Below are 22,647 nucleotides of genomic sequence, written 5' to 3' on the forward strand. Positions count from 1 at the left end.
TTTTTTGTTAGGCTTTTGTGTTTTTAATCATGCTTAGGAGAGACTGAAGTTATCAGGAGATGTCTCAAATACATTTCTTATCAGCATCGAGAAGAAAGGTTGGAAAAATTAGTAACAAGCTTGTCATCAGCATTAATAGAATAATTGAATGAAAGAACCTCTGAGGTTGTATATTTCTGCTGATTATCAATATTATATTTATGCCAGATTAAACAAAATTTGAAATATTCTTTCACCAGCTTGCATTTCAGAGCTGTGTCTAATACCTGTAATATCTGCTAATACCATAGAAGCTGAGTTTGAGTTGTGAAGGCCCAGATACAAGACCAGTAAGCCCTCCTGCGCTGAAGTGTTTGTGTGTGTGCATCCATCACCACCACAGAGCTTAACTCCAGCTATTTAGCTCAGAGGTGAAGAACAGCTGCAGCGCTGGAGTAGGTTCAGAAGTTTTAGGAGGAGTAAAGTGGTTCTGAGTTTAATGAGAGTTTTACCTGCATGAGGATTGCATAATTTATCTTTTCTAAATGGTTGTACTGCTTTTCTTGTCTTCAGTTGTTTTCAGAAGAAAAGAAAGGAAAAAAAAAGACCATCGGCTAACAAGGTTGCTTGTTAATTTGATATTTTGTATATAAATATATAAATAGTTGGTGCAGAATCACGGGTAAGGGTTCGGTTTTACTTAAAAAAAAAAAGAAGCTTGTGGCATTTTTGAGCAACTAAAGGAGAGTTTGAACTAGGAAGATATCGGCACTGTTGGAAGCAGCCGCCTTTCACTGCCCTCAGTGGCACTGCTAAATCAGTGAGAGCAGGATGGGGCCCACAGAGCAAGGGGAAAGCTCTGGCTTTATTTCTGGGAGGAAATGGGTGGGAAAGGGCTTGTAATTCCCTTAACTTTCTAGGAAACAAAACCTTGCCGATTTCAACATCTGTAAATTTGTAACCCTTCTCCTCCTTCCTACTCCTCGTCATTCCAACTGGCTGGGGTGTTATTAAAAACTTTGACTGACAACTTTTACCTTTGGAATGTGGAAAGAGGCTCAGCCTTGTAGTTAATGTTTAATTTCTGAGCAAAGTAAATGGACCCACGCTGCTGGCAACAGAAGGGAGGATGCTAGAGAATGTGTGTGCGGTTTTATTTAGCCATCGGGTCCTGCTTCGTGGGCGTCTTTCTAAGGTATTCGTATGAAATTTAGATGATAATTCCCCGCTGGGCTTTGATGCTCTCTGTCCTGGTTAAAATCACATGGAGCCTTCAGTCGTGTAAGAAGAGCACACCCTGGGTTCCCATTTCCAAATTCTTTGATTATTGTGGATACGGAAAATATGAAGGCAAGATTGTGTTAGCACTTTTAAAAGGATTATTATTATTAATAATAATAATAATAATAATCAGTAATTCATTTCCTTGCAGATCTTTTCTTTACAGTTTGAGGAGAAATGTCAGAAAGCATCCTTGCACTGGTAGAAACACAGGGAATAATTTATCCTTAGTAGATTATTGTTTTTTATAATGTACTAAATATTTGCACTGCTGTGTTGTCTTTTATTTTCTTTCTCTCTCTCTCCCCCCCCCCCCCCCCCCCTTTTGGGCCATGCTCTCCGTGAGATGTGTTGCTGAAATCCAAGGTACAATAACGTGCAGAGATTTCTCCATCTGAGATTTACTGTTTAGAATGGAAGGTTCCGATTTTGGTATTTTTAAGAACTGCTCAGCTGTCAAAAGCAACCAAAACGGGAATAATGTTTTGACAGCGGTATAGTGTTAAAGAAAATACTCTAGTCTGAATAAAAATTGCTTATGCTGTGGGAAACGAAGGGTAACAGAAGAAACACCTTTTGTTTACACACACACATGTTTATAATCCCAAATTTCCATTTCTCCGAGCGGGTCTGGGCTGGGAGTTGTAGCCACCACAAACGAGGGATTTTTCTTCCAGATTTTGCTGCCTGTAAGGCGAAGAGAGGAGGGAAGCGCCGCGCACCTCCGCCAGCGCGGCCGCCCCGGCCCTGCCCGCCGCGGCGAGCGGGCACCGCGGGGCCGAAGAGAAGATGCCGGGGGGAGCCAGCCCCCCCTCCCCCCTTTCACTCGTAGCCGCAGAGGGAGCGAGGGAGAGGAAGTTGCCCCAAACCAGGTTTGCGAGGGCTGGGGGCCGGGGGGGGCCGGGGCCGGGCAGGGGAAGGGGTGCGGCGGGGCACCGGCTGGACCCGCTCTCCCGGCCGGTGCCGCGGCCGGGTCCCGCTCATCGCTCCGGCGGCTCCCGGCGCTTCCCGAGGGGAGCGAGGGTCTCCCGGCGGCGCTTGGCGGGGCCGACCCGCAGCCGCCAGCCCCACCGCCCCCCGGGGCGCGGCGGGCTCGGGAATGCCCAGACCCTCTCCCGGCGCTGCGCGGAGGGGCAGGAGGGGGCCCCGCTGGGCGGAGGGCTGCGCCCTGCCAGCCCCCGCAGCGTCCGCGGTTCGGCGGAGGGGAGACGGGCCGGTCCCCGGTTCGGCGGAGGGGAGACGGGCCGGCGTCCAACCCCTCTGACAGCACCTTTCGGGAAACAGCACCGGCTGCGGTGCGGGAGAGGGAGCCCTGCCGGGCTGGGGAAGCCCCGCACCCTGCCGCTGCGGAGACGGTGCGAGGTCGGAGGCGGGTGCGGGAAAGGTTTGCAGGCAGGTTTTAATATTAATAGTTTTGGTGGTGAGAAAGAGACAGACAGAAGGGAGGTTGCTCCTCTGGGCAGAGTCGCTGCGACAGTGATGATGGATGACCCCGCACAGCTAAACAACTCCTCCCCTTCATCCCCACACGGTGTCAAAGCTACTTTAGTTGCAGCTTTAGGAATAAAATAAATAAACACAGTCGCCCCCTTCCTCGCATCGATTTATGGATCATTATGAATCAATTACTGCTCTCAATATTTTAGAATCTGCTTACATAAAAAGGGGGTCTGCGGCCGGGAAAAAACATTAATCTTTGCCTCAGTAAGAAATACAGAATCTTATTGTACGGTCCTGTGACTAAAATATCGCCGCTAATAATTCGGGTTTAACCGTTTTCCAAGAGCCGCGTTACCGTGGAGGGGGTGGATATTGTAGGTGCGCATCTCCAAGAGCGGCTTTCAAGTTAGGGGGTTCCACACTGCGCCTAGAGAAAGAGCAGCGCGTCCATACGGTGCGTGCAACCTCATTGCTTAACTCTTCCCGGGAAAGAAAGAAAGGGAAAAAAAAGAGAAAACAGAGAGAAAAAAAAGAAGCAAGCCCCATAACAGCCCCCCCCGCCCCCTCCTCTGCTCCCAGTACTGAATGCGGTGCTGTGCGAGGCAGCGAGGCGGGGGCTGCGCGCCCGCGGGGCAGGGCGGCAGAGCGGAGCCCAGCTCGGTGGCTCCGTGCTATGGGAAGGAGCTGCAGCAGGGACAGAAAGTGTGTGAAGTTGGATTTCTCTCGCTTTCTCTGTATTTTCCCATTTGCAGCAGTGTTTGAGGATCTCAAGGTGTTTCTATGGCTACCTTGTGTATGTGGGAGGGTCATATGTGGGGGTGCCCAAGAGAAAAGGCAGCTCTTGGGTGATCATTTATCAATGTCACCCACATAATGATTCTCTCTGCAGCCTTCTATTGATGAGGATAATTACATTAGCTCAGAGTGACTGATCAATGAAAAACCACCAAACAAAAACTTCTTTACTCTCCTATAATACCAAAAACCGATACAGAAATAAGATAGAAAGCGAGGGTGGGATTTCTCTTTCCTTTCCCTTTAGCAATGGTTGTTTGTTGTTTGCGGGTTTTTTTTGTTTGTTTTGGTTTTTTTTAACGAACAAGGGAAAGTAAGGAAATTTTATCCGATTAGTTTCCTTTTTAAAAGAGGCTACCATTTTGTGAAAATGTTCCCTTAAACCTCTTGGCATCGCTCCTTGCCTGGTAAAGGCAAATCGTTATTTAAAATATGAACTAGTGCTTCTCCCCCGGCTGCAAAATCCTTTGCTTTTACACTTGTGTTTTGTTATCGGGGGGTAGGGGGTGAAGGGGGAGGGAAGAGTGCGATAGTTTGGAGCTGCGAGAGGGGGAAAGGGAAGGCAAGTAACTTTTCTTTCGCAATTGCAACTGTCTCTCTGTTTGTCAGGTTTTCTTTGTTTTTATCACTTCATAAAGTGGCTCTATTAAAGATGGAATGTGGCCTCCCTGAGATGCTGCTCTGCCGGTGAAAGTTTGCAATTAAATTACGGGTTCGTTCTTTCCAGAGTTAAAAATCAATGTTTTCTCAATTAAAGGGAATTTTAATGCTTTTACTTGGGAGTTGTTAAGGACGCCGTAAATTTTACTGTAATGCCTCTAAGCTCCGAAGCCCTGCCAGTGGACAGGTTGATATTCATGTTGTTTTTGGGGGAAGAGGTTGTTGCTGGTTTTGTTTTCTCTCTAAAGGGCCTTCTTCAGAAAACTCAATCATTTTGAATAACTGCAAGACAAACTGATGCGAAGGGGGCGGGGGAGCCAAGGCTGTCCCTCCTGCCCTGCCCTGCCCTGCCCTCCCCTCCCCTCTCCTCTCCGCCTCGTCCCGGCGCCTCTCCCTGTGGCGGGCGATCCTGCCTTCCCGGGTGTCCGCAGGGCGCGGGGGCGGCTGCTCAGCTGCTTTTATGGAGGAATGGAGAAATGTTTCAATTTAGGAGCACGTGTGTCGACAAAGTCCCTCTCCGCAACGCCCCCCCCCCCCCCCCCCCCCCCCCCCAGGAAGGCTCTGCGTGGAGGGCCGCGTCGCCCTCCGCCCGTCACACGTCGTGCGGGGCTGCGCGGAGGAGCTGCCGCCTTTAAGCCGGCGTAGCGCTGGTGAAGGAGTGTGTCCTTTACCGGTCCTGGTGAAGACTTTACATTTCTGTAAACATCTACTTACAAAGATGACTACAAGTTAACGGTGGCACGTAAATGGAAGCCTAAATGGGGCCGGCAGAGGCCTTCCACCGCTTCCCCCCCGCCCTCGAATATTTTGTCTTTGCAGGCTACTGCCAAGTAAAATCCCCATCAGCAGGCTGATCCTGAACCCATTTATACGAGGTTAATTCCTCGAGCCGCAGGAGAGTTCGTCCCCGGGCCGTGAGATCAGGGAAATAGGCCCCTATCGCCCGGGTTTGTCCGAAGCGTGTTTAAAATTCCTTAAATCAGCTCGGCGAAGAACCAGCGCAAACTCCTTTGATTAAAGCGACTGTCAGGTTCCCCGATATTAGGCGAGAGAAAACGCAGAGTAGGGCGTACTTATTATTTATACCATAGTCCACTGTGAGCAGTTGGAAGGGGAGGATTAGAAAGTGCGTTTGCAGGAGAGGCAGCGAGAGCGCGCCAGAGGTGTCACACCGCGGTTTGGACCAGGCGACTTCGTCTCTTGCCCGCACAGCCCCCCCCCCCGGCCCCCGGCGCAGCCCCCCCAGCTGCGCCCCCAGACCCGGGGCCACCAGCTCCTCCTCCCGCTCGCCGCGCTGGCCACCCGCGTCCCGCACCGCTTCGTCAGGGACTCGACATCAGTAATGCCAGCTCGCTGGTCTTTCACTCAAGTTTTATATTGTTCTGCTTGAATCTGGTGCGTGGCACTAAACACAGTTAGTCCTTGGGGGGGGGGGGGGGGGGGGGGGGCGAGGGGGCTTTCCACTCTCGGGCTTGTGCCTGTGTTTAGCAATGCAGGACGAGGGAGAAAAACAAAGCCATCATCTAGTTCTCGCCGAGCAGGTTTACTTTAGGACCCCACTTTAATGGGGGCGGGCACGGGGCAGCGCAGTCCTTGTGTTCGGTGGGGGCGGAGGTGAGGGGTCCGGGCAGCCTTGGGTTCTGTGGTTGGGGTTTGGTTTGTTTCTTTTTTTTTTTTTTTGTTCTTTTCCTACGGCTGCGGCTCCCCAATTCGGAAACGTTTTCAAATCTATGAGCCTTGAATGGACAAATTCTCGCTATTAATATGGGACATGGACGAGTGGCAAAAAACCTGAATGGAAACTGTGCGGTAGCTTTGGGAGAAACTAACGATGTGCTTCAGCTCTTGCCATTACAGGGAAGGAGAGAGGGGGAAACCCCTTCTGATTAATAACTAGCAGGGTAATGTTGAGGGCTTTTTCTGCCCGATTGCCTTTTTGAATTAGAGCCGATTTCTTCACACTTCAATAGGGCCTGTCTCTTTTAAAATGACTGACAGATTTGTTTCTCCTTTTTTCTCTCCCTGAGACTTAATGATGTAAATTTTCTAATTAGTTAAATCACGTTGCTTAAAGGCCTTAATATTTACCGGGCAAGGAATGATAGTCGCGTTCGCATGTCTCGAAATAACCAGCGAAATAACATTAGGCTTTTTAAAGAGGGAGGGGGGGAAGAGCAGAGGGAGGGGTAGGCTGGGGAAATATCACGTAAAATGAGAGCTAAAGTTCAGCCCGGAGCTTCTTCCCTCCTCCCCCACGCCCCCGAACCCGCTTTTATTTTTCAATCAGCTAAGATTTAATTAGGAGCCCCCAGGCCGGACGATCTGATATTTTCTCATTAGTTTCCCATCAGTAATCTTGAGTGTTAGATTGGCTTAAAGGTTGTCAACATTTGACCAATTTTATTTAAGGCAAAGAAATCACGCGTTATAGCTCCGGGACCCAAGATCTGAAAATAAATCCTGCCTGGATCAGCGGAACTAACACGCGAAAAAAATGTTGACAATTCATGGTTGTATTTAATAAGTTGCATAATGTATAGTACGTACACGCACGGGGGGGCACGGGGACACGCGTGCAGCGCGGTGCGCGCACGGAGCGTCCCGCGCCCGGTAACGCGCGCAGCGGGGCGAAGAGGCGCGATGCTGCGCGTGTCCGTGTGTCCGTGTACACGCGCGGGTGTGTGCGTGTGTCCTCGCGTGTGGATGTGTGTGCGTGTGTGTGTGCAAACGCGTGTCCGTGGGCGGGCGCGCGGCGCGGGCTCCCAGGCGCAACGTCGGAGCGCCCCCTGCTGGCCGCGGCCGGCGCCGCCGCACAGGAGCCCTCCGCCCGCGCTGCGCGCTTCCCTTGCGCGCCGCGGGGATCAAACGCGCGGGGCGCGCAGGCACAGGGCCGCGCTCGCGCAGACAGCGCGTGTTATGAGGAAGCGTGGCCCCTGCCCCCGCGCCTCCCTTTTGGCCTGAGGGGACCGTCACGTAAAGTGTTTACGGAACTGTCCCCTCCCTTGCTGTAGGAGCCCGGGGCGGCCAGCAGCGCAGCGAGGGGCGGCCCGTCAGCGGTAGAAACGCGCTTTTGCAGCCTCCGCCGTTTACTTCGCGTCTGGCTTGGCAGCGCGGAGCTGGGGGCGACCCCGCCGGCCCCCCGCCTGCCCCGCACGGGCAGCGCGCCCTGCCCGCCCCCGGGGGGTGGGGGGCGCCACCCAGACGTGGCTCCCCGCGCCCCCCGCTGCCCGGTGTACCGCACGCCCACCCCGCGGCCGGCCGCAGGCGCGGAGCAAAGCGACTGGGGTAGAGAAACGGGCAATAAAGGGCTGCCAAGTGAGTGTCTGTCACATGACCCCGGTAATTTATAGGTAAACCCACGGTTTCGTGTTTATTGAAAACACGACAGAAGCGCAAAAGCAACCGGTCGGCTGCGGCTTCCCCCCGGACTTGTCCCCTCAAAGAGAGCAGAGGCCCCGCGCCCGCCCCCCCGCCCCCTGAGCGCCCCGGGCAGGCGCCGCCCGCCGCGGGGCTCTGCTCACCGACGGCCCCGGGGAGGGGACGGGGAAGCGTCCAGGAGCCGCGCGGGGTGCGGGGACCCCGGCCCCGGGGGCAGCGCTGCGGGGGGGAGCGGCGCTGCGGGGCCGGGCCGGCGGGCGGAGCGGCTGCGGCCGGGGCAGCGCGGGGTGCCGGGGGCGCGCAGGGCGGCGCGGCTGTGCTCGGGAGCCGCCGGTGCGGTCGTAAATCGCTCGCGCTCCAAGAGGCGCCCCAGCCTCTTTGTACACCGGGGTGCTGCAGGCACATACTTGTGGTTTAAAGGGCTATTTTCCCCATTAAAAAATAACAAAATAAAATTCACACAAAACTGACGCTGAAACCTGCGCCTCGTCCCCTTGGTTCGGGGCTGTGCCTAGACAGATTTCAGCCAAAGCAACGCTTTGCAGAAGATCTAGCTTGCTGGACCGAGACAGTAGTTGCTCAAATTTATTTTCTTTTAAAAAATGTGCGTGTAAGGGAATGGGGGAGGGTGGAAGAGAAAATTTCTCAGAATACCAGAAGATACCTTTCTTGAAACAAAGGCAATCGCAAATCCATCAGGCAGAGACCAAATAACAATATTTATAGGAAGGCATTCAAAAATACAGTGTGCTTAAATAACAACAACAAATGCTTACTACAGTTGCTACAGCGCAGCTTAATAAAAAATAAGCCTTACTGACAGTCTTGTCAACATCTTAAGTAAATTATCATAGCGACGGTCTTTGGAGAAGAGAACCCACAGTCCTTGCTAAAACACCTCCTATCATTAATCTTAAACCACTTGAAGATTATGATGGAAAGAATGGGATCAGTAACCATTATCATCTCAAATTGCTGTTAAAAACTCCGCTGTTTATTTTTGCAACCAAAGCGAATGTATCTGGGAAATGCAGAAAAGGGAAGAAAGGAAAACACAAGAAAGGCAGAACAATTGAGGCGAATCCTGTTGCAACCTCGATGATAAACACATGGAAAAAGCTGTTACTGCTCTGCGGATTGCTGGAATTTGGGTAGACATTAGAAAAATAAACAAAGCGATGGCTCCGCACCGGTTCTGTAAATGCACCGGTACACTCAAGGAAAGGTAACCTCTTCAAATTAATTGTATTTTCTTGAATATTCTGTATTTGCCTTTACCTACATCGATCGTTTGATAAAGATCAAAACTATTAAAAACGTACTTGCACCTTTCACTGTTCATATCTGAAAATAAATTCATTTTGACACTTTCTTGCTCGTATTTTTGTATGCATTGCGTGTTTTCCAATAATCGCCAGAATAAAGTCTATAGTGGAATTTTGAGGATCCTGCACGCTGCAAACATTTGCTCGGAGTGAAACCTTTTCAGAAGCGACCTGTGATTTTTATTGTAGCCTCTCCTGTTAGAATATCATCCCTCTTCGAAATGCATTTTTACAGCTGAAAAATAAAATACTACCCTACACGCACCCTACCCCACCCCCGCCTTGTTAAACTACTTCCAGGATTCGGCAGAGAAGGGAGAATCTGCTGCTTTAGGGACATTGGACCTACAATGTTATCAACGGATCTTTACACCTTCAATGAATCCACAGATCAATGTGAGCTGGGTACACGTCTGAATACAATTAAACACGGTTTTTTTAAGTTATTCTTTCAAAACGTAGAAGTTTACACGAAGCCTTTAAACAGCACGATGCGCCCCGGCCGGCCCTCCTCCCCCCCTCTCCTCCCCCGAAGCCAAAAGAAAGGGTGCCATTAAACCAGGGTGATGCAAATTAAAATAAACCAAACAATTATTTTCGCCTAGCAGAGCTGCGTCTTCCTGTTTTTTGCGCGATGATTCATTTCAGCAGCGGTGTGGCGGAGGCAGGGGCGGGCGGGCTGCTCTCCCCCCTGCGGCGGGGGGGACGGGGGCTTTGCTCCCGGAGGCAGGCTGGGCAGCGGCGCGGGGCGCTGCGCAGGGGCTGCGCGGGGCGCGCAGGTAGGCGCGGCGGGAGCGGGAGCCGGAGCCGCTCTGCCCGCTTCCCCGCCGCGGCCCCGCAGTGACCCCGGCCCAGGGCTGCGGAGAGGTGAGAGGTGACGCTGCGAGCCAGCGCAGACCTGGCCCTTTTAAAGCCACAGCTAATCAGTCCTTTACTAAATTAAAATATAGGAAGCAGAGGGGAAGCAATTTCGTTGTAAAGAATTACCACGCGCGCTCCCAGAACGAAATAGCACTGGAATGAGGACGGTGCTCTCTGCAACGGAGAGATTTGTCACCCAGGAGCAGTTCGGCTAAGATAAACTATAAAATTATACGCACGCTATATAGATCCGATAGATCTGCACGTGTGGGAGATTATGTATCACACGCACACGCAACAATAAAATAAGGTTAGCGAGTTGCTGAAAAACTTCAGCCCCATAAACTGTACAGCGGGATGATGGTTATAGGACACCAGGCGCCGGGTGGTTAATCGCCCACCTAGCCAAAGCCTTGGGATTTCATTCCAATGTGGGGAGAAATTGACGTGGAAGAAACTGATACCTTTTCCTCTCAATTCATTTGTCTTCGATTTCAAGTTATTCTTTAATCTCCGTAAGAAATAGGGAACCTACTGTGGCATAAGGGTGCGCGTGTACGTGTATGCATAGGCACCGGAGAGATGTGCTATGTACGTAGGTGTGTGCGATGTACAAGTGTGTGTAATCTGAGCGCGGGAACTGGCCCACAAACAGTGGAAGATAGTGACAGTTCCATTTTTCCTCTTTAATTGGGAAATATTCCTTGATTGTCTTGTCACCCATTACTTTTTAATAACTCCACAGAATCGGGAGAAGAAGAACAAATGCCTGCTGCAAATAATCTGCTATAAAGCAATTATTTTAGTAGGTGAATACGCAGTTGCAAGTACAACGCAGCAACGGCCATGAATGAGACTCACGAGGCGGGGGGGGGGGGGGGGGGGGGGCGGGAAACAGAAAATAAAGACTACTAGAGTAATGACAATATTTGACAGTACATATACTTCAATGGGTCGCAGTGAGAAATAGCTAGCTTTGATAACATAGCTCTTACAGCTAGGTTACAAAGAAACTTTCCCTTTTCATGCGTTTCAGGCGGCAAGATCCCGGGTTTAGAAGACCGCGAGCCGGTTCCCCGCGTGCTGCTATCATTAATTCAGGTGCGGAGACCAGGGTTCCGAGGGAGAAGGACGAGATGGATTTCGGCAGCAAACGCTGCCCCGCCGCAGCCCAGGGGCAGCTGCCATCCGGGGCAGGTAAGGTGGTGCCTGAAACTATTTTTAACTGAACAAAAGACTGAGCAAACATCTGACGTCAGGGAGCAGCATCCCCGGAGGGGGCGGTGGGCAGCGGTGCGTGGCTGCGGGCTGCCCGCCCCTGCCCGGTACCGGGGCCCGGCGCCCCCCGGCAGCGGCCCGGGGGAGTGGGCTGCTGTCCGCCGGCACCGGGCAGGGCCGGGGGTGCTGGAGGGGTGACAAGGAGCAGGCAGGGCGCCCGCTGGGGAAGGTCACGGCACCGCCCGCGCTGAAGCTGGTCGCCACCTTCTGCCCGTGGTTTTAAACCGGGGGCTGCTCTCACCCGGGGCAGTCTGCCGCGTACCTGCGCGGCGCCCGGAGGCCTGCGGCGCTCGGCCGGCGGGCACGGCTCCCAGCGGGAGGGACCCGCACGTCCGTGGGCCCGGGCCGGCACCCCGCGCCCCCTGAACCGCCGCCGGCCAAACTTCTGCCCCGGCGTGAACGTGAATAGAGACGAGGGACGCCGCTGAGTGCGGCGGTCAGGGTGAGGCGGGGGCTGGCTTTGCCGTCAGCGTTACCCGCGGGCTGTGAGGGCGCCCGGCCGCTGCTCTGCCGCCCCTTTGCACAGGGCTGGGGTCCGCGGGGTCCAGCCCCGCAGCGCGGGGTGCACGCCCCCCCCGGTGCCGGCAGGGAAAGCACTGACCCTCGTCCCTTTCTAGTGACCGTCGACTTCAGGAATCGGCGAGCGGGCCGCCTTTCCCCTCGGTCTGAGACACTCGACCTTCTCCTTTCCTTCCCTCGCCCGCCCCCCCGCAGCCTTTCCCCGCATCGCAAGCGGCGGGGCCGGGCAGCCGGGCCGGGGGGTGCGCTCGGCTCTTCCTCACAAGGGCGCCTGCAGCCGTCAGGGCAGGGCAGCGGGAGGAGGAGGAGGAGGAAGGCGATCACCGGGGGGGGACACCTTTCCCGGAGTAGGCGGCGTGCAGTCGCAGAGAGTGGCTGCAAGCCGCAACCCCTGGGCGACCTGTCAGCCCCCCCGGGCCCCGGCTCCCCGCCTCGCCTCCCGCCAGAGTCAACACGGAGCTGCGATCCATTTGGGCGATTTAGTTAAAATAAATAAACCGGCGAAGATTCACTGGCGAGCAATGCATCATCGACCCGGAGGTTTATTAAGAGGCTTGTTACAGCCGCCGCTTCAGCCCCGGCTCCGCTACAGCCCCTTCTCCGCCGGGGGCGGGGGGCGGGTGGGTGCTGCCGCAGCCCGGCTCACCCCGTCCCCTCACACCCCCGGCCGGGCAGCCGCTCCCTTCCCAGCCCCGGGTCCACGGGAGGGGGGTAGCCCACCGACGGCTGCCGCAGAGCACTGTTCCTCGTTTCCCTGCATATCGGGGAGGGGGGGAGGGTCGGGTCGGGAGACATTGTTGTCAGTGGCGATTGTTAACCCAAATAATAATAATAAAGAAAAATCGTTACAGCTGGGTGCTGGCTGAATATGGCAATTACTATTATTGCCAATCACGATTAGAAATAATTATCCTGAAAGCATGGAGGGTTCAGCTGCCAAGGTGTTTTGAATAATCGCTTCAGAATGAACAGGAAAACATTGGGTTCACACACAGGGACGACCGCAAACTTTCAAGTTGTAGCCGTCTGCGAGGGAGACTTTACCGGGGTAAGCTCTAGTTTACTTTCAAAGCTTCAGTTTGTCACTTGGGAACAGCTCAGGTGTTATTCCACTCCCGCGCCATCCTGCACGGAGGCCTGCCCTCACTGCCGTGCTGTGCTCCTCTGCCCAGGTCCCTGGGCACACCCGGTGGCCAAGAACCTTCTCAAGGCCGTGGTGCACGGTGCTCGGGTCCCTCCATCTTAGCTAAAACCCAAGCAAGCACATTGCGAGGGGTAACGTGGTCCCAAACTGAACCTCTACTTGCCCTATGTATGTTGCGCGACTCCACGCGGGCCCTCTCATTTTAGCTATTTGAAATGATGTGTAACTAGGAGGAGGTCACAGGTGACTGGCAAGTTCAACCCACTTAGCTCAATTATCCAAGTTTCATTTCCAAATTGTGTTCAATTTGATCTTCCTGCCTCCCTCCAAATTATCTTAGAGGGAAAAAAAATACCAAATGAAAGCAGACAATTTAAGCCAAATTCTGTATACCATTATTTATATGCAAAATCATTTTTGTGATATATACTTCCCTTAATGGTTATGGGATGCCAGATCTTTCCAAGCGGATTTACAAACTGAGCCATCAAATTATTTCAAAGGCCGGCCTATTAGGGGCAAAAATAATTAGGAATTTTCAGAAGCTTTGTAAAAAAATAAGTTTCTGAATGTTGTCTCTTTAAATTTTACTTAGTTTTGTTTTTAATTTAAGCCTGGAGGCACAGTAGAGAGATACGCAGAGTCTAATAAGGAGTTTGGAAAATAATGCACTGTAATCCAGAGCCGAGCTATTTCTCCATAAAATATGGATAAGGAATCAATTCATAAGCGCAAATATCTACTAGGACTGAGTTTTAACATAACATTTCACATGAGCATTCTTCTATGCATTATTAAGGAGATAACAAAAGTGCTCCAAGTCAAGCTTTATACAGTCACATCTGGAAATGCTCTTTTCTGTCTAATTTTCATTTTTTCCCTCGAAAAAATGTTTGAAGAAAAACTAGTCTGTCCTCTTGTATATTAACTGTTACCATCAGCTTTTAATCAGCAACATGTATAGTCAGATTTACAGAATCCATTCCATGTTGCCCCTTTTAGAGAACAGTAAAATGAAGATAGTATCTTTATTCATTTATAGAATCTGATGTTAAAACCAAAACCACACACAAATAGCCTATACATTGCCTTATGCATATAGACAGGCATGTAGATACATAGACACAACACACATACATGGAAACAAGTCATGACCATGTGATGGAAAACCCAGTAAAAACTATCCGTGCGTTTCACCAGATCCTAAATCAGACATCATCAGATAAGAAGCAGTCTAGGGAGAACTAGTTTAAAATCAGACACAGCTAATTCCTGAATGTATCGGAACCTTAGCACACTTTGCTGTATGATGGTTCATCGCTGTTGGTTTTACAGAAAGCTCTTCAGGCTTTTCAGTCAAATAAAGCATTACCACTAAGCAATGAAGGGTTAATAAACTCCCCACAGGTTGCAAAGAGTTGATACAGGTTTGGGTCGCGGGTTTTTTTTGCTAATGTATAATTTAATGGAATTATATTCTGAGGACAAAGATAAAAAAATGTCTCTAAGATCTACTACCACTGTGGGTTTTTTAAAATAAATATTATATTTTTCCTTTGAATGGAAAGGCAAGCAAAGTATTTTCCAAACAGAAACAGCAAAGATTATTTAGAAGAAAAACCTTAAGCTATTTTTTAAATACTCTGGAGTTTTCTGAACAACTCTGATGTACTCACATTCTTATCACAACTATTTTCTTTTTACTATTGTAAGTGGATATTCAAGCTAAATTGATGCTTTATGTATATCCTGTCTCAATTTGTATTACACTATTCTCTGTAAGGAGATAATTTGAAAAAAAAAATACAAAAAAGAAGAAGCGATACCACTGACAACAATTTACTTAAATTCACAAACCTTGAAATTGATGCATCTCCTATCAATCATAGTCAGAAGCCACAGTAAAACACATCCAACATTTGTATATCAAAACTGGGACTAAAAAAACACCCTGTTTTGTTCAATTTAAATGTCCTTCAACATGTTGTCATTTTACATGCTGATATTACTGGGGATTTTTACTGTGGGTTAGCTTTCTTTTGTCAAACATATGCAAGACAGTAACCTTGCAAAATTAAAGTGCATGCCATTCTACTGCACAGATGTTTGTTCTCACTCAGTTACAGACAATGAAATACTTATTAAATAATAATAAGGAGATATTGACTTCTCTATTCTGTCGATATGAAGATCTGTTGATCTGTGAGGTTAATATTGATGAGGCAGAGTGAGGTAAACGTTTCATCACAAGGGCAAATAAATCCCCATACTGGCATAAAAAATAACCCCCCCAACTTTGTACGTACACAGAAATTAATCCTTTCTGTATTTACTGGGTATATGAGTGCCAGTTCAACCTATCAGCATGCTCAAGCTAATGCTGAAGTAAATCCTTGACACTACTTTCAGGAAACATATTCCAAAAATGTCTATCATAGGTATTTAAAACTAAGCTCAAATGATGCCAGGCACTTAGGGTCTTTAGTCATGCCGCCTGTTCTGTTGCAAATGGCACATTTCCTTTAAGTATTACTGGAAGGCTCTACACTTCACATACAACCTCAATATTCTTCATGTTAAGGGGATTTCTGTTTGAGCTGGAGAAATGCTTCCCCCCCCCCCCCCCCCCTTCTTTAATAGGATGAGCTGTCAAAATATTATTTTTATTTGTTGTCTCATCAAGACGTCACTGAAAGTTCCCTCTCTTTACCCTCTGCCACAGAACACAATAGTGTACACACTTTGAACAATGCAAAGAGCCATTTAACTTGATGGGTCTGGCAGAAGAAGCTACTTTCTTGTTCATTATTATCTTTAGATTTTCCTTCAGTTTGTTTAAGGGAAGCTCGGAGTTGCTCTTTTTAGAAGAATATTCCATCAGTCAGGTAGGTCTTGTACTTTGACAGCATTATTTCAGCATGTTATTTTTAATGTATGGTACTTACACATGTAAGCAATCTGTATAACTTGCTTCTGGGCTTTTGAATAGAAATTAGAAAGATGTGACCAAACATGTAAGACAGTAAGAGGCCGTACAGTTTCAGATACAAGCTCCAGAAGGTTCACTTGTCAATTTTGCTCTTTTGATTATTAATTATGGCCTTGATTCTGCTATTAGATTTGCAGGGGCAGAACACACACGCAAAGCAGCTCTCCCCATAGTATGACTGTTGACAAGGGAGGAGCTCAGTTCCGCAGAGCTTACAGTAAGGCAGTGACCCCAAAATCAAAACTACTTCAGCTGTCCCTGCCAGAGATTGCAGCCTGGCTTCCAGGGCAGAAGAACCCTTCCCACAGCCTCCTCCCTCTTGCCTGTCTGTAGCAGAACTGTTGTGCCTCAGCAGGGAAAGCTGGGTGAGCACTTGGTGCTTTATCTGCATCACTGTGACATCTTGTTGGTAGGACAGTGCACAAACCCCCACATTATTGCTATTTGTGCTGCTTCTGTTTTAAAGGCATGAGGCTGTCTGTCTGCTGCTCCTTCCAGGGGTCACGTAGGCGTCCAATACCTTTTATTTTGTTGTTCGTTCAATGAGATGGCTTTTGTCTGAGAAAGGTAACAAAAAATTTGACCTCATGCTTCTTGTCCTTCTCATGTCCTTCTTCCTGGTGTGTGCTCAGCAGAACACTGTAGCTGTTTTTTTTTTGTGCCTCAGGCCACAGTGCTGTTTGAAGACTCCTGTCTCTGCAAGTTCTTGCCTTCACCCAAATCTCTGTTAAAGGCAGTGGGATTCTGTGTGCTTGTGTTCTGCCATGCTGGCTGCTTTTTACTGTTTTAAAGATATTTTTATCCTTCTGTATCTTGAGAAACAATCATCTGAAGTATTTCCCAGTTTCTGCATAATGGTAGCCAGATGGCAGAATCTGTGGGAGCAATGTTTTGGTTCATGGATACCTTGTTTTCTACCACTTGGTTGGATGTTTTTTTAAAAAAAATCCTTCTAATGCACATGTCAGGTAAACCTGGTAAGAAAATCACAAGAAAAAGAAACTTTCCAAACTTTCTAACTCATGCTGAGATTTTCTTAAAGTTTGCTAACATTTTCAAAGAAACATTTAGGCAATTTAGAGGCACAGATTTTGGTAACCTCAAGACTCTGGGGCAGGGCTCCATATGTACAGATGTAACAACTAGACTAGGGTCTTGTGCTCCAAAACATCTTTGTATGTATGTATCTGAATGTATTTATATGAAACAACATTAGTTTCTCAGATATTGGGTATGCAAAAGAATCTAGCAAATAAGTTGAATACTTTTAGTGATAAGTATAATTGAGAAATATTATCATATGACACTATTACAGTGCATTCCTTTGCAAGTGTAAGGTGTATTCTCTGTGAAGTGCACCTTAATACACAGAGTACATTTTTCTCTGCAGTTTCCAGGCTGGAGATTTTGTATCTGTGTTTCTTACATGGCAATAAAGATGCTGATGGAACAATTGTTCTGCTAGTGAGTTAAGCTGAATAAGAGAAAAAATCTGTAATGACTAGGGGGCTCCTTAGAGATAAGGGTTCCTTAGGCAAATAGATTGCAAGAGAAAGAATAGGCAGCAAACTGTGTAAACTGAGCGCAGATAATTCCCGTGCTGTGAAACCCCTTCTGCCTTAAGAACACTAGGAATGAAAAGGTTACAAGAAAGAAGGTAATAAAAATATCAAAAGAAACCAAATAGAAATAGGTTTCTTTGCAAGTAGAGAAGCCACTTTCTAATATGGTGGCCTTATATACAAGTACATTTGTCTTCCAGACCCTCTGCTGTTGATTAGAATTCTGATGCCACTGGAGGGGTTACAATTTTGTTGAGTTTCTGGATCTCAATTGCACTGTCAAGGGGTCATTCTTTCTGGTAATAAGGTAGCTAGTGGCCCCTGGGAGAGAAGGAAAACAATTGACTCTTGAAAGTAGAAACACATACTGAAGTCTAGAGTAGATTTCTGGCAGTGGACCAGGTCTTTTCTCATAGCATTTGTCATTGTAGCAATGAAAAAATTGTGGGAGTTCTACAGGCGGCCAAAAAAGGAAAACAGAGCACAACAACAACAGCAAAAGAGCTAGATGTAATTTATTTTGGGATTATATTTAAGAGCAGGTTGTTTTTTTGTTTGTCACACTGTTGGTTCACTTGTTAAAGATGTGGATCCCATTAGATAGAAATATGTTGCTTATTTTAAAGCAAATGATTATCAAATGACTACACTTCAAAACATTTTTTTTCTTTAATTTGAAGTGAAGTCATTTGAGTTTGAAACATATGCCTTTGCTAAATGCAGAATATTTTGTTGCCAAAACCAGACAACTTCATTTTGAGTCCACCGCTTGCAAGCATTGTTGATCCTGGATGTCACTGACAATATGAGTCTTGGCATTAAGTCTTTACAGAGGTCAGTAGTAAAGTTTCACTTATTACCACTAGGCTTTTTTTTATTATTGTTAATTCTACCAGGTCAAAATGGTCTCACCATATAATCATACTCAACCAGAACAAATGGCATAGCGCATTTGACTGGCTTTGCAAATATTATCCCACTTTGTAGAACTGGATAAATCTCACTTCTTAAAAATAATTTATCCCAAGATCTGCACGTAAAGGTTTTCCGCATCTTTCTGAATACTGGCTTTGTTATTTCGCAGACTATGTTACCAAGCTGTTTTTCTTTGTTGTAGTATAAGCATGCATACATGTGTATGTATACCACCACACAAACACATCACTGGCACTATATGTAATTTGACATATGATTTATATTATACTTGCCAGATTTCAAAGTGGATTTCAAATTTATTACAAGCCCCAGTATTGCAGCTGATACACATGGATTCAACCCATCATTTAATTGAAGTACCCAAGATGGAACTGTAGCAGCTTGAGGCTTCCTCTGTTGTCAATGGAGAAAGGCAACACGCCCAGAGATGCACTCCTCTGAAGGTGCTTACCTTTCTTCACTGGCTATAGAGCAAGTCTAGAGCAAATCTAGTCCTCGTTTAGAATAAATAACTGAAGCAGACTGCAAGGAATCTTTGCCAAAACGTGCAGACAAAGTGCTGTATCTTCTGCTGTAACCTATGGATTCTGGGATGAAAAAGATCTTTCAATTTAGGATCTAAAATGCCTCGTATAGATAATTGTGTGTGAAGTCTTACGCAGAAGAAAAGTGAATGAAGCATGGGATTCATCTTTTTTAGTTTTAGTTGTCTGGAAGCTGGACATCTGGCCTGTACTGGTCAACTTCTTTTACTCCATAGTCCACTCATTTAACTCATTTGTCTTAGAATTAGATTAAATATGCTGAGGAGGAAGACTCTGAGACAAATGTATGGTAGGTAAGATATGATAGGTGGGAGCACATTCATTACAGAATGAATTTAGATGCCTAAATTAGGAGAGGTGACTTTTGGCTTAGGATTTCAGGTGCTTAAGATACCTTTTAGACAGCTAAAGTGAAGTGAAATGAAATTAAATTTTTGCTAAGGGATTTGTGTGACAGCATGCAGAGAAGGCATTTGCAGATTTAGGGTAAAAAAATAGTCCTACTGTTGCCTGGTAAAATCCTGACAACCCCTTGCCTTGTTGCATTAGGTAAAATGGGAAGAACAAAGAACATATTGAAGAAGCTCTAATCTCACACCACAGAGAGAACCATGCAAGAGGGAAGGGTGTTACTCCTTAAGTAGTATTAGAGAGGCTAGTTATAAAAATGACTTTTCCTTATGCCCTATCTGAGTGCAGGGAAATTAGTAATAGGTATTTTCACTTCAACTTCTTCCCTGCCTGCCCCCCCCCCCCCCCCCCCCCCCCAAGGAAATAGCAGTAGTTTTGTGTATACATTTCCATATCCAAAAGTGTGTCAGGTTTACCTTTTTTATCTCTTCCCCAGCACAGCTCATGGAAACTAATTTTCATACAACTATATTGTCTCCTGTTTTATTCCCTCATAAAAGTAAATTTAAAAAAGCTCTAGTGTGATTAAAATAACTAATCTTCATTCATTCTAAAGACCTTTCCTCTGCTATTTTTTTAGTTAAGACTAATTGCGATGTCTGATGTTACACTTCTCCTAAGGGTGAACTTCTGTCTTGACCAGATTCTTTTAACTGGACTTTGTACGGATTTATAATTAAATTTATAATTTAGGATCCTAGAATGCACCGTTTGCTTAAATAATAGGCATGTTACTTTCAGATCTTTTAATTTAGAGCATCTGTTTTTGAAGGAGCTGAAAGCATATTTACCCATTAAGTAAAAATTCTCCACAGGTAGTATTAAAAACAATATCTTGCTGTCCAGAATAATGCAATAACAGAAAACAAAAATCAAATGCTAAGGTTAGCCATAAGATAAACTAACTGGTGATGTGCTCTATTGTAAGCTGAAGCTCTGTCAGGTTGTCAAGAGGAATTAGTTCTTAAGCAAGGTATTTATAGAAACATAAGACTGAAAGGCACCACCAGGGTCACAGAATCATTGTAATAGAAGCAAATTTGTTAAATAACATTCCCACATGATTCTATGAAAATCTTCCCCCTAGCTTCTCTGGAACTCCCTGCTGGTCCATTTTTACTGTAAAGCTGGCATTCAGCTTTTTCTGACTGTAGGATCAAGATTTACTGACCAGACACTGAAGCAATTTAATACCTCTAGGTGCATCGGTTCTCCCTGACCTACATCCTACTTCTAGTTCGTGACTGACTGAGCAAAGAAAGGTGAATACTTACTCTTCCTTTCTGAAAATCAAGAATCATATCAGAAATAATTAAAATCCTTCCCAGATACTGCAGCTAATCAAGAAATGCCTTGTGGTAGGATAAATACAACATAACTACAGCACAGATACACATTCAATGGACATAGTTTAAAAGCTGAGAGCAAGGTCTGGTCTGCTGTCCTTATCTCCTGTAACGGTGCTTTCAAGACTTTCGAGCAGCTGGTGTCCAGATAATTTAGAGATTTGCAGACAGAATTGCATACAGAAGTGAAGAGGAATCTATTGCAAAGGCCTGAGCAACTGAGGTCTGTGGTGATTCATCCTATTCACAAGGCAGGCAGCTGTTTTCAGCAGAATCTGCAGCTTTTGGGTGGACTTACTGGGACAGTATCCTTCCTTCTGCAAAGCTGTTAAAGTGAGTGGAATTACGTACGGGATGAACTTGGCTCTTTAGGTGTGGGAGAAACCATTTCCAGTACTGACATATGGATATTAGCACTTCTTTATGCAGGGCTTACAGACAGGCTTTAGGAATGTTTACAAGGTGGGAAGGACAATGAAAAAACATGTAAAATCATTTCACCCTGATTCATCTTTGGAAGGAACTCCGCATGTGGATCACTCTCTTCCCAGTTGGCTGTGTCTGCCAGAGCCCTTTCTTCCAGTCCTGAACCTCATAGCCCTCCTACACCAAGGAATTTGGGCTCTGTCCAACGGAGGGCTGGGATGAACTTATACATTTCCTCCACACTCCCACATGCTTCTCATCTTGGGGACTAAGGATAACGCTGCTGAAAAGTGCATGTGAACCAAGTAAGAAGTTCTGAAGAGCTGGTGTGAAATAGGGCTCCATCAAATCTTCCTCCCATTATCCATAAATACTGCGGGCATTGCCCTGACTCTAGGAGCCAAAGCCCTCATTTCCTTCCTGGCAATCAAAGGATGGCAACTGTACCCCACCTGCAGAAGAACTTTCAGGAATCTAAGCCATTTGCTTTCAGCAGCCACTGTGCCTCTATCCAAGAAGATAATACTTGTCTCCCAACTATATTTAAATTAAAATAATAAATTGGACCAAGCACTGTATTTTTATACCCAGTGGGCCAGCTGCCTTTCAAGGCTGCCAGACTTGAAGAGTGAGAGCAGTTACCCAGCTAGCTGAACCAATACCTTTCTTTCAAGGATGCAGCAGTGCAAACAATCCACCCGGCGGACACTGGCCAATAGAGCAGCCGACCGTGAGGTAGCACTGCTTCCTAGGTACACCTCCTTTAACAGTCATCTGCTTCTTTTGTCCTGGGTTCTCTGAGTTCCAGAAGGCTGTTGTAGCGGTGAGGAGGTGGTACCTAAGCTTGTTTTACACTGTCCGTCTTTATAAATGTGGGGGGTTTAGCCATTTCGGTAGTGTGCTCTCATATATACAAGAAGAGGGTGTGGGAAGCTACCAACTGTTATTGATACAAAGGGACAGTGTCAGTCTTCAATCAAAAGTGAGTTTAGCTTTGATATAAAGGTGCAAACTGTTCCACTTTACTTTGCAGCAGAATTTAGCCAGACATTCTCAGAATTTTGTCATGATTAGTCACAGTGCATGAGGCACAGAAAACATCTGGATATATGAGAACAATTGCAAACCAGTATTCTCTTCTAGCATTCGTATGTTTCTGCTGCTACTTGAGTTAATGATTTTCTGCTAATGCATCTTTGGCTACTGATGCCAATACCTGTTCAGGAAAGACAGGTAACTGCTTGGTTTGAATCTTGGAAATGAAATATCAAGATTGAAATCAGCATGAAAGTGCTTCATTTAATTGTACGTATGCCTAAATATGTTACAGAAAATGGGTAACAAGAGGTGGTATTTCTGAAACAGCACTGAGGAGCTTGTGATCTGAGTGATCACCTGCAAGTTAGGGCTCAGAGGTTTTATGTTTTGCTTTGCTACTGACAACTGAATGAATTTGGCTACATCATTAGCCACTTTTTACACAAATCGTCCCTTAAATGACACTAATCATTATAGTCTTCACACGGTTCCTTGCTGAAACTTAATTCATTAATGTTCATGAGATACAATGAAACAGACAAAATGTATTAGGTATGTGAAACCTGTACACCGGCTGCTGTACTATAGCAATTCTGCACAGAACTTTTAAGAGAGAAGTAAACTGCATTTCACATGCTATGTTGATTCTGAAAACACTCCAAAAGCCAACTCAGGTAAGAGCAGACCCTAGGTTTATTTACATTTATATACAGGCACCTACATATAGATAGGTG

General features: G+C 47.0%; 1 protein-coding gene across 2 annotated transcripts in view; it reads left to right on the plus strand.

The window, feature by feature from the left end:
* The first annotated feature begins 1,954 nt into the window (after positions 1–1,954).
* LOC121091979 overlaps positions 1,955–22,647 on the plus strand; it is a 39,610-nt gene continuing 18,917 nt past the window's right edge. The window contains exons 1-3 of one of the 2 annotated variants that reach the window (XM_040602359.1): positions 1,955–2,132; positions 10,756–10,916; positions 11,615–12,283. In XM_040602359.1, coding sequence (XP_040458293.1) covers positions 2,050–2,132; positions 10,756–10,916; positions 11,615–12,003 — 633 coding nt within the window. In that variant the 5' untranslated portion in view covers positions 1,955–2,049 and the 3' untranslated portion in view covers positions 12,004–12,283. Of the gene's footprint in view, positions 2,133–10,755; positions 10,917–11,614; positions 12,284–22,647 lie in introns of those variants that run through there. The other variant, XR_005829119.1, reaches the window with a different exon arrangement.

Source organism: Falco naumanni, chromosome 7 (assembly GCF_017639655.2).
Source record: "Falco naumanni isolate bFalNau1 chromosome 7, bFalNau1.pat, whole genome shotgun sequence".
NCBI lineage: Eukaryota > Metazoa > Chordata > Aves > Falconiformes > Falconidae > Falco > Falco naumanni.